Source organism: Ischnura elegans, chromosome 4 (genome assembly GCF_921293095.1).
Source record: "Ischnura elegans chromosome 4, ioIscEleg1.1, whole genome shotgun sequence".
Taxonomy (NCBI): Eukaryota; Metazoa; Arthropoda; class Insecta; order Odonata; family Coenagrionidae; genus Ischnura; species Ischnura elegans.
Genome location: NC_060249.1, coordinates 122935195 through 122948384, shown reverse-complemented (window position 1 = coordinate 122948384; position 13190 = coordinate 122935195). Strand labels below are relative to the sequence as shown.

Sequence of the window (13190 nt, the reverse complement as noted above, 5' to 3'; positions counted from 1 at the left end):
ATGGCGAAATTCAAATACATATCCCACACATGTTGCCAAGCTCACCATTAGTGAAGAAAACAAATTTTTTGAACATTTTTTATCGCAAAATTTTTTGTTTCTTTCATTTTTGATGAAACCCATACAATTGCGATATTCTTTTATGGTAAATTAAAGTATCTATCAATCTATCCATTCAAACCTTCTGTTTACTCTAGAGTCCTGCAAAGCACCTCCCAAACTCGCCAAGTTTCACTTGGCTTGCGGCAGAATCAAATGTATGCACTTGAGTTTTGAGACCATGGTCAACAGCCGGGTACAAATGGATTCCGGCGACTTGTCAACTGTTCTCTTACAAAGTTGATTTGCTCAAATCTGTGACTAGGAGGAGCTTTCTGAGGAGCAGCCAAAAGTGTGGCGAGATTTCTCGGGTTGCATGGTAAGTATGATTGTACTTGATGATTCGTGGTTGAACTCGATGATGACGAACATGCGCGTGGCCTAGTTTTCTTCCTATGTTGCTCTAACCTACTCCCTCATATTGGTTTCTTCTCTCACCATGAGTTTGGAGCAAGCATAACCCGTTGCTTTTACAAATTTCAATTACTTGGCATAGTCAATGGGATTAACCAATTCAAATGCCTTAAATGTTTTTTCAATAAATTCACTTTATGTCAATTTATTGCAATCAAACCAATTTCATTGCTTCTATTACTATAATAGGACTCGGTACTAGTGCTCACATTACTCCCGCCTGAAGGGGCTACTGTTTACAATGAAATGAAATCTGGGTGAAGGATTTGGTGTCTCCTTCCTCTTGCTGTTCCTTGCTGCTTCTCAATCACCTTCCTCGTTACTCGCTTCTCCGTCTGGTCTGGCAGGACTTGATCTACTTCGCCATTGCAAAGGAAGGAGACTGGAGTGGCTGCATCTCTCGTTCTGTCATCGTCATCATCATCACTGGTCAACAATCCTGAGATAGTTTTGACTCAACACTCAATTCTCCTATTGGCTAATCATTTCACACCTAGCTATTTCTTCTCTTTTACATCCTTCTTTATCTGTTCCATATATTTTGTTCAAGGTCTTCCTTTTCCATTCTTGCCATTTACTTGTCCCTCAATGATTAACTTTGTCAGGTCATTTTGTCTAAAAATATGACCAACAAGGTTGTTCTATGTTCTTATCAAGGTTTTCACGACGCTTCTCTTCTCTCCTACTCTTCTTAGGACTTACTCATTACTAACTCGTTTGATCCTAATTATTCTTCTGTAACACAACATTTCGAAAGCCTCCACTGTGGATTTCTTGGCTGCTGTCCGGCAGGTTAGTTATGGTTAGTTACTGCACAGCCATTGTGCACGCTTTTGTTTATGTTTCCATGGTAGTTTTGCATCCTCTTAAGGGTGAAACCGCTTTGTCAGGCTCCTTCATTGCACTATTGAACTATCGGCAGGATATACCTTGGCAGAATTATCATCTCGTCAAAAATCCTAAGATTGGTTCGATACAGCTCTCCACTCTGTTCTCTGGTCTGCTACTGTTTTCACACCTACTTATTTCTTCTCTTTCACATCTTTCTTTACCTGTTCCATATATATTGTTCGAGGTCTTCCCTTTCCGCTCTTGCCATCTTCTCGTCCCTCAACATATCAACATGGTCAACAGCTTAGTACAAATGGATTCTGGTGACTTGTCAACTGTTCTCTTACAAAGTTGATTTGCTCAAATCTGTGACTAGGAGGAGCATTCTCACCTTCATCAGGCCATCATGCATCATGATGTGGCCTATAAGATTGTTCTGTCTTCTTATTAAGGTTTTCACGAGGCTTCTCTTCTCTCCTACTCTTCTTAGGACTTCCTCATTACTACCTCAGTATATCCATTTGATCCTCATCATTCTTCTGTAGCACCACATTTGATTTCTCTGCTGCTGTTATTGTTCATGCCTCACTTCTGTAAAGAAGCATACTAGAAGTTCTGATAAATTGTTTCCTTACTTCTCTGTTTTAAATTTCCTGCCTTTGGTAGATCTTTCTTGTGGTGGAATTCTCTCTTTGCCTGTGCTATTCTGCCAGTATTTTCTTTCTTGCTTCTCCCGTTGCTAGGTATCCTGCTTCCCAAATAATAGAATTGGTCCGCCTCTAGCAGCAGATCCAAGATTAGGAGAAGGGGTAGGATGTGGGGCCCTCCTCTCCTGTATACATTCAACAGCTGAATGAAGTTACCATTTTTATCTAGTGTAAATTGGATACTTTACAGCGTGCAATAACCCCCCTGTTTTTTTTTTCAATTTTTTAAATTTTCTGCATTAATATTCTTTCATTAAACGGCAGGTAGCTTTTCAAAAGCATCCTGGCGCTCTTTCTAAGCATTGTCCCTACTCCAGCATTACCATCTAGTGATCCTGTGTGTATCATTCTGTAGCTTCCACTCCAAAAGTCTTCATCTTGGGGCCACTTCATTTCGCTGATGTCTTATACCTCTTATACATTGAAGTTCATTCATCGCATCTATACCTTCAAGTTTTCTAGCCTACTCCAGGTACGTAGCAATCTAATATTCCGTATTCGGATCACATATTTATACTGTTCATGTCGTCAAGGCACGCTTAGATCAACATTTTGAAGACCAGAGGAGGGGGTGGCTCTAGTTGACCTGAGTGTAGGGCGTGATAAGCGGAGGGACACAAGAACCATCTGGCATGAAAGTTTATATTTTCCCAACCGACAACCATGGCATGGGAACTTAGCCTTTGGCAACGGCGGCGATGAGATGACTATGTTTGAATGACAACAACGACTGCCATATGTTTGCCTTGCACCTTGGGCCAATATATACCATAGACATTACTAAGAATGACCTTCTGTCATTGCCTGTTAGAGAAGTAATAATGCACAGAATAGGGCAATTCCATTTATGACAGAATTACCTTTAGAGAAAACTATGCAATAGGTTTTTTCGATAAAATTGTAAAATACAAAAGAATTTCAAAACTTCTGACTGTGTATTATCAAAAAACATTTATGAAGGTGATATTCATATATAGGAACAAAATTTATTAACGAAATACCTTCTAAATATGCCCAAAATTAACATGTGACGGAATTATTGCCAGGTCAGCATCCTAAGTGTAATGATTTCTAACATCTTCAAAACTGTGAATTGAAGTATGTTTTGAAAACTTTTAATAAAGCTTTGAATAATGTTCCAAATACTGATTTCATAAAATTCAATCATTTAGCTTTTGATTAATCAAGATAAAATATTTTCAGCCTAAATTTTAATTGCAGAGAAAAAGTTGACATTATCCTGGAAATGCCCAATAGCACACAGTTGTTACACGAGTAATGGTTACATTTTTTCAAATTTAAGGACTTCAAGTAAAAAATACCTGAAAAGTAATCATTACCAGTGAGTCAATTACTCCCCACCTCTGGTTTTAGGATCCGCGACTTCATTTGTCTAATCAATTTTGGTTTTTCTTTTCAGTTCCGTGAGAGTGGGGCACGGGACTCCAGCAGGAACATTTGCGGCTCGATTGTGTTTGGCATTCCCGTGAACCAAGATCTCAACTTTATGTCCGCCACAATCTCCCCTACATTGCCCCCCACCCCTCCCACGACCCCTTCTCCTCCACCCTTGAACGTATTCGTGTTGAAGCACAACCCGTGGCGGGCGCACGCAACACAAGGAGCAGTCATCGACCCACAGGGCGAGCTGATGACGTACGTCCATGTGGCAAACCGGCCTCTCAATGGAGACAAGCGGCTCCTGCTGACCGTCGCCTACACTGCATTCCAAGGTGAGCCCTGAGGTTCTCATTTTGAGTCTTAAATTCAGTGGAGTTGGGGATTGAGTAGACTTCAAGCCGTTTTATTGAAGAAATTAGCGATAAATTATTCGTATATGGAGCACTTGATATGAGATTCAAGTATGCATATGTAAAGGCTGCATTCACGTGAGAAATTAGCTTGTGACCGTGTGAAATTAGCACGAAAATTAGCATGAAATTTGGTTAATTTTGAATTCATCATCACTGCTCAACAGTCTTTTGATTGGTTTGACGCAGCTCTCCACTCAATTCTCTTATCAGTTTATCTCTTATATTTTCACCCTCTTTATTTCTTCTCTTTCACATCCTTCTTTGCCTGGTCCATATATTTTGTTCGAGGTCTTCCATTTCCTTTCCTGCCATCTACTTGTCCTTTAACGACTGTCTTCATCAGGCCATCATGCCTCAAGATGTGGCCTATAAGGTTGTTCCGTCTTCTTATTAAGGTTTTCATGAGGCTTCTCTTCTCTCCTACTCTTCTTAAGATTTCCTCTTTACTAACTCGGTCCATCCATTTTATCCTCATCATTCTTCTGTAGCACCAATTTGATTTCTCTGCTGCTGTCACAAAAATATTTTGAAAGAACTTAATGGAACTCAGCGGAAAGTAGCAGAGATTATCATTACATTTAAGCAGGTTACCACAGTAATTTTGCAGGGTTCCCACTCAACTGTGAAAACTGTGAATAAGCCGTGAATTTCGTCCACCGTGAAAAAACCTGGAAAAAGCCGTGAATTTCGTCATGAAACCTTAAAAATATCTCAATCTTGATATTAATACTACCATTGACTGATCAAATTCGATATATTAATCATATTTCATGGTCAGGCACGCGTAGACTCTTAGTCTCCGCATTTCTCTACACACGAATATTCGAAGTGTAGCCATTGGTCCGTACTATATGATGACACATTGACCGATATTTTCCATTTTAATGGCGGAAGTCTGCTATTTTGTCTAAGCGTTTCAATTTCAGTGATGGCTTGGGATGGACTTGTATTCGAAAAAGGACGAATGAAATAACTTGCATTTCTAATGGACCCAGAATGAACCATTTATGAAAATTATCTGATTTGTAACTCGAAGTTCAGTTCCCACACAAAATTAGGGCACATGCCATATGCTTCGAAATATGAGTTTGCCATTGGAATTTTACTTAAGGAAACATTTCTACGGCAAATAGGCTTTCAATTTATAGCAATAGCTCTCAATAGACTACTCTCACCTCGTTTAAATTTATGTGAATAATAAAGTAAAAGTGAAAATAATGTGTTTCAGCAGGTATTTATTTTGTCTTTATATATTTAAAACCAAGTACATTATACAGTGGAACCCCGATCTATCGTTCCCGCATTGATCGTTTTCCCACATTCATCATTCGCCGTTCCTGGTCCCAAATAAAGTTCCATAAAGGAAATGTAATTTTTTCCCGCATCCATCGTTCCCCGAAGTATCTTTTCCCGCATTGATCGTTTGAAGATCGCGGTCCCGTCGTATAATTTTCCCGCATCCATCGTTTGACGAAAATGAGACGAAGTGTTTACAACATGTTGTTTGAGGCTAATAACGACAGACACCCCCAGGAGATTGAATTACTGTAGGGAGAAGCTGAGTGCCGTGTGATAGTTACATTAGCGCATTTCCCAGGATCCGCTATCCCCCTCCAGTCAGAACTTGCCTCCCCCCTCTGAAGCTTTCCTCTTCTCCGAAATACAAAAAGGTCTCTGCTTGCACAGGGATCGTATTACGAAGACTTCAGCTTCGAAAAAAATATCAAGTTACACGAGAACAATAGAAACGTGTTTCGCCCCCCCCTTTTCTCACCCACTGACCTTTTTCAGCCTAACTGCTTCAAAGTTCCCAGTTTCTGGAGGTCAACTGCTGCATGAATCACCTATTAGCACAAAAGGTGTCTAACAATAAATTTCGGCAATTGGCATTATACTTTTATTAGATTGAAATATTTGTAAAGTGCACGTAATTCAAAAAAGAAGGAGACCAAACACGATGTATTTATAACGTTATTTAACCCTTTCACTCCCAAGCATTTTGCAATATGCATACCCAAAATTCCCAAGGGTTTTTTTATGAAATTATTACTACTTTTCGTAAAAATTCTCATGGATTTATTTTAGGTTTTATAGACATGGAAAAAATCACACAAATGTAAAAATAAATGACGTTTTCAAAAATGTTAATTATCATTATGTATAAATTTTAGTTTTGCAATAATAAATTTATAAAATTAAAACTATAAAATGTTTTTACGAAAAACTTAACTTTATGGCTTATTCATTCATAGTATTTTTTTCATTTTGCTGTTATTGAAAATTGAATAACATTAAAATTTAGCTTTTAGTTAGATTATCTAATTTTTTATGCATAAACAAAAAAAATTGTTGTCATAAAAATTTAATTGTTTAAATCTGTCACAATCACTTTTGAGCAGTGCCTAAGCCAGTCTTCTGTAGAAAAAACAATGAAATATGTATATATTTATATATCTAGGCCTTAAATAATACAAATTATTGCTATTTTAAATTAAAGCTAAAGGAATTGTTTAAATGTTAACATTGCATTTATTTAAACAAATGAATGACTTACGTATACAATGTTATTTCTATAAAAACGAAGGCAAACAAAGTATGATGAAAATTGTTTAATGGAGGATTTTTCATTATTTGTTCAAGTTGTTAATGAAATAAGTACATAGGTACACTTTTGATTAGTTTCTAAAAATATCACATAGGAATAAATTTTGACTTTTGTTCACAATCACTCTTTTAGCACTTATGCTTATGCAAACACTCCCCATGCAAACCCCTGTTGCATCTGACGCACACTGTTCTGGATCTTCTTCTTTGTTCCTTTGTGCTGCAGACACAGCATCTGTATTCTTTTCTCCCACCCAGTTTCCTTATTCCCGGTGAAATACGGCCCCTCACTTCGCACTCTTCCCTGAAATTCAACCACTCAGCTCCTAAGTTTTCAATTACAGTGCAACCTCGATATAACGACACCCCACGGTGTACTTATAAACACTCGCTATAGCGAATTGTCGCTTTACCGGAGGTGGAGCAAATAATAGCCAATATACCTGTTGCGAACAGATATACAGGAACAGGAGTGGTGCGGCGACAGATAAACATCTATCCGATAAACGTAAGCATAAATCCAGACGAAAGGCGATGTTTTTTTGCATCACTAAATTTCCTTACTCAAATAACGACTAACTATTCAAACAATTTATAAGCGCCGCACTGAATAAAAATCATGCAGAGCATTGTTTCATCAATCATTATATTTATCGAACGACAGTTTACCACATAAATTTGAGACTGAGCACTCCATTAACTTCATTTCTAACAGATCGCTAGCAATAACAGAGGTTAAGGAGTCTTGATGAAAGTCTTCCGGCGGTGAAACCCTCGCTATGGCGAGAGCCAACACCGAAAGGGTCTCGTAAAAACGAATTTTTTAACACGCTTATTATAGGGTCAATTGACGGTGCATCGGCTATCTCTCGTAATAGCGGGGGTGTCGCTATAGCCCGTACTCGCTTTAACGAGGTTACACTGTATCTAACAGATCGCTAGAAATTATAGAGGTTAAGGAGTCTTGATGAAAGTCTTCCGGCGGTGAAACCCTCGCTATGGCGAGAGCCAACACCGAAAGGGTCTCGTAAAAACGAATTTTTTAACACGCTTATTATAGGGTCAATTGACGGTGCATCGGCTATCTCTCGTTATAGCGGGAGTGTCGCTATAGCCCGTACTCGCTTTAACGAGGCTCCACTGTATACTAACTGTGTACATAAGTCTTGTCAGAGGCTTTCCAGGTTCTTTGAAATTTTCCTTATATATTACGTAGCTATTCAAAACCATCCTACCAATAATGTTGAACGCTACTTTCTTCCAATATTTTAATGTTTTCCTTTCATCTAAATATACATAGAGCATCATGTCTGAAGAGTCTACACCTCCCATATACTTGTTATATTCCAAAATTACTTCCGGTTTCACAGTTTTTTTCTCGCTGCCTTGTCTCAATTTTGTCACTTCACTATTCCTTGCAGTCGCCTTACTTGAAAGAAGGATCACAGGTCCTTTTTGAGAATTTTTTTCCCTAAATGCACTGGCTAGAATACAGCCGGAACGGCAAAACATTTTTTCCCCAACGGTGAACTTCTTTTTGAAAAACTCGGGCAGAAATTTTCGGTTTTTTCTAACAGTTCCTGTAATATATGTTCCCATTTGGTAAAGTTTGTTCACTAAGGGAACTGACATAAAAAAATTGTCCACAAAAACATGGTAGCCTTTGTATAAATAATTGTTCATCTGAAGGAGTTTTAGTACCACTGTATATCCCAGGCCATGTTCCTTCACCTCCATCCTTTCTTCATCATTTGATCTACCTTTTTAGGTAAAGAAACCTAAGCAATAGTTTGATACAGCATCACACAGCATCCAAAATTTGATTCCCCAGTGGTGATGGTGCTTATTTGGCAGGTACTGCAACAAACTTGTACAGTTTTTTGTCCCTACCAGACTTTCATCTACACTCAGAGTTTCGTGAGGGGTGTAATGGTATCTAAATACATTATTTGCATGGTCAACAAGGGGTTGGTACCTGATGCAAGGGTCATATCTGGGATCGTTACGGGCCGTACATTTTTTAGGGTCAACCAAATGAAAGAATTGCAAAATTTGCTGGAAGCGATTCCGCGGAAACATTTTTCCGAACCAAGGGGTACTCTGAGAAGGCAAAGTTGACCAATATGAAGCTATGGTGGGCTTCCGTAAAATTCCCATGTTCAAAATACAGGCTAGGAATCCTTTCATTTCTGCAATTATAACTGTTTCCCACTTCAGTGGTCGTGATGATCTTCCTGAATGAGAGGTAATGTTTTGTTTTGCATATCTATTTGTTTCAGTGACGAAGAGGTTCAAAAGAAGGTCCGTAAAAAAAAGTCTAAAATAAAGAATTGGTGGCGAGTTAGGTGGTGGGACTTTCTTGGGTCCACTTACTTCTTGGAACTTAAACTTAGTGGGTATTTGTTCTTCATTAGCTTGTACTTCCCTCCATTCTCCGTTGTCACTGTCTTCATCAGTGTCCAGCTCACCCGAAGACTGAAACGAATGCTGATCTCTATCACTATTATTCCCCGACTCACTGTCACTTTCGTTGTAGTCTGATTCACTTGCATTGGATGAACTGTCTAAAATTTCCAAAATATCCTTGTCCGTTACGCGTGACGGTCCAGCCATTATTGGTGATATTTTTTGTTTTTTGGAAAAATATCACTCACACCACTAAAAAAAGGCACAAGACTTTTATACGCAGATTTCGCTGCAATGATGAACTGATCGCAAATTCAAGTGACTCAATGCACAGAAAACACAACGCGAAGAAAAGTATCCGACCTCTGATACGCGCGAGTTGATGCAAACTAAGCCGTCGGGACTCCGCATGCAAACCATTACATTTGTAACTGATGACGCATTCTCAGAAGTTGCCCACAAAGTAGGTGTCAGCAAAGCAGTGACACAATGAATCACTTATGTAGATAAGGAAGATTAGGATAAAAAACTGTGAAGCCATCACTTTCACGGCAACTATTCGGCGACGTTATCGGCCACTTGCTGAGGTTCACTGAAAACATTTTATTCGCGCCCCACGCACGATAATCTTACCCTTAGTGTACTCTTCCTGTAAACAAGAAGTATTGTTTCCTTGTGAATAAAATGTAATAATGTAAGTCAGATAAGACGATTCCTTTGAAATGTATGTCGATACCGAAAAAGGATTTGATTGTAATAAGGAGACGTCGAAATATAATTGAAGCGGGCGGGAGATTAGAGGTTAGATAAAATGTTACATCGTGGAAAGAACGGAGTCATACGCACCAATGTATTACATGAATAAAGACGAACGTGATGTAGTGAAGTGAATAAAAATGAATCACGCGTAAAAGCGTGCCTAAGCTTGTTGAGAACATCATAAGGTCATTCAGCCGTGGCGGCAATTTACAAGGAAAAAAAGGAGTTCAATAAGCTGTCAATTTACATAAAAATTGCAGAAAAAGAACATTTAAATTAAATATTTATTAAAATTTATCCTCAATATAACTTATAAACGATAATTAGCAACAATGACGTACAAATTTTCTAATTTCGCTTAGTTATAAAGTAAGAATTTCGACAAAATGAGTCAGATTTTACAAAGAGTTAAAGAAATAGCGTCCATTAAAATATTAAAAGTATAAATTAAATTATATAAAAATACCTAAGGATAGCAAAATATGTATAGATTTATTATAAAAATAAATTAAATAATAACACATCATAGTTTATGTGAAATATTGCTCTATTGGGCATATTGGGTAGGAAGGCCGCGGCCAATATATCGGCCGCTTGGGAGTGAAAGGGTTAAGCATTTAAAACAAGAAAATAGTTGGAAAAATACAATGATGATTTCTGGTGAAACTCGATATCCTCGTAGCTGAGCTTCTCGGCAGTTAATGTGGAATTTTTCCGGAAACAGGATATCAGGTTATTATCAGTTATCAATTTATGAGTTATACTACAAGTCTCAGTTGTAAGAGTTACTGAGGAAGGGATGTCTTCTCAAGATATTTTGTTTCTCCTTGCTAACAATCCGAATTCATTTACTCATCTGGCGCTACGATAATTAGAAAAGAATGTGTAAGTTGCCTTCTCTTTAGAACAAAAAATTTCATGGCGCAGTCATATGTTTATGCTTCACCCTCTGCAGTATGTTCTGCGTAAGACATGCGCGATAGCATCAGTTCCGAACTTCACCTTGCACTTTCCAGGGTGGGTTGACTTCAAACTAGCGAGTGTTTTTCGAGTGAGTTTAATAAAGTAAGGTTTCATTTTTTTGTAGTTTTATTTTTATCCGTCTTCGGACCATCGCCCTTCTGAAAAAACAAGTGATTACTTTAAAAGATGGACTGAAAATAATTGAATATGAAGAAAGCATCCGGGATAGAAGCGTGTGAATATTGGAGAATGCCTCGGGCTGTCCACTAGCACATGACGGTAGGGGTGGGGGCAGAGCGGGCTACCAGGTGAAAACAAGAAGTGGGATGAAGCCGAGGTTCAGGCGGGCGTGCCGCTGACGATTAACGCAACATTGTTCACGCTTTACACATGGCCTAAATTACATGAAAAATATATTTATTAGACGAACATTCCAAATAATTGACTTTTTTTGGCCTATATGATCCATCTCACCACCAATCACTGCGCCGGCGAAAGCGGTTGTTTTAGGCATAACATGCACATTGCTCTCGTGAATACGTGTACTGGAAATGGCGTTTCATGGATTTTCACATCAGAGAGAAATCCATTATAGCAGGGTAAATGCCGAGTGGAGAGCAAACATTTTTAGTGAGGTGGCGTGTTCCTTTAGGATATTTGAAAGAGATATTATTCGAATCAACAATATGACCTAAGTGTCTCAATAAAGTACTAGTATTCCTGTAATTGGCCAAAATCTTCTTTGAATCCTTTAACAAATATCATAAGTACGCGCCAAAATCCTGCGTTTCCTGGGACATAGGCAACCTATCCAAACATTCCCGCTCGATCGTTTTCCCGCATTCATCGTTTTTTTCGCCCATCCCCCTGAAAAAATGATAGATCGAGGTTCTACTGTAATTATATGAAATTTATTGATTTATTACATTCTATAAACAATTTTAACAAATATTTTCCACGATCTCAGAAAGATTGGGTAAGGGAAATTTGGTTACTGTGCGGTAATAACAACGTGCGCAAAAAAACAATCTCTGGGCAAGGAATTGAAAAAGGACTTCCGGTGTTCAGACGGAAGAAGGTCCTAAGGGCATTCGCATATTAAAGGAGGCCATGGTATTTGGCGTCCGGGCAAGAGCGCGGTTGGGTTGGGCCTTTAGTTGGCCCTGAATTTTGTAATAGGTGACGTCATAACAGTTATCACTTTTCATTGCTGCGTTTACATTCACGCTGTCTGTCGCGCACGTTAATTTTTAGTTAATATACGGCCGGTGATTGTCCTATTGTTGACTTTAAACGGACCATGAATTTGACGACATTAAGACCGTGAAAACCTGAAAAAAACTGTGAAAACTTTGAAAAAAACCGTGAATTTCATTATTTAAGTTGAGTGGGAACCCTGTTTTGATTCTAGTAAGAAAAATACCTATGTTACGAATTTTCTCTGGAAGGCTTTACTTTTTTTTAGTGTCGACCTTTTGGTTAAAAAATGTCCTCCGTCCCAAAATTTCAACATCCAAGTGTCAAATGGAGGTGGAAATTGGCATTCCATATTCTTTTGATGAGTGTATCAAATGCTTGCATATGTTCAGTGAAATTAAATTAAAAAACTACCACTGTCGGCTATATGGAGACTGATCCCTTTGTGAATGGCTGTAGAGTTACCAATGATGACAGTCAGTGGAGAGATCTTAAATCACTGGCCCATAATGTCTCCTACGGTCTACCATTGTACATATAGGAAAATTGAAACAAGGATATTTTGAGCAAAGTGACCTGTATGGAAAAGGAATGAGGAAGGTGCATTTTACGAAAGTGAAAAGTACATTTCCTGAGGCATAGTTTCACATTGCTGGCTATTCGAAGACGTACCATCGCAACATAACATACAAATTATTATTCTACTCTAGAATGACATATGGGATTGTGATATGGGGATCTTCATCACGACTTAATGACGTGTTTATCATCATGGGCGTACCCAGGGAGGGGCAGGAGAGGGCAGCTGCCCCCCCTAGAAGCAAAAATCGCTAATTTTTTTAAGGAAAATAATACTTTTTCAAGCAAATAATTTGAAAAACTAATAAAGAGCTGTTACAGTTTCCTTAATTGTTGATTTCATTCACCTTTACCATGGTTAAATCTTGCCTACAACTTGAACAATCATGGCTTGTTTCCCCACCCCCTAGTTTTGATACTGGGTACCCCCTTGTTTATCATTCAAAAGAAGTAAGTGAGAAGTACATATGTGCAATTTAAAGTATCATGCTCATTGCTACCCTTTTTTCAAAGACTCGAAATGCTTACTGTGCCTAGTGTATATATGTATCAGTGTGTCATGTATGTCAAAAAGCATAAGGTTAATTTTATTAGCAAAAATACAGGGTTCCCGCTCAACCGTGAAAACCTTAAAACCGTGAATAAGTCGTGAATATCGTCTACCGTGAAAAAACCTGGAAATAGCCGTGAATTTCGTCATAAAAACCTTAAAAATATCTCAATCTTGATGGTAGAACTATGATCGACTGATCAAATTGGATATGTTAATCATGTTTCACGGTCAGGCACGCGCAGACTCGTAGTCTACGCATTTGTC

At 38.4% G+C, this 13190-nt stretch overlaps 1 protein-coding gene across 2 annotated transcripts in view; it reads left to right on the top strand.

The window, feature by feature from the left end:
• Nucleotides 1–13190, top strand: part of LOC124157999 — a 55793-nt gene that overhangs the window by 10352 nt on the left and 32251 nt on the right. For both annotated transcript variants that reach the window (XM_046533137.1, XM_046533139.1), the window contains exon 3: nucleotides 3472–3784. In XM_046533137.1, coding sequence (XP_046389093.1) covers nucleotides 3472–3784 — 313 coding nt within the window. The remainder of the gene's footprint in view (nucleotides 1–3471; nucleotides 3785–13190) is intronic.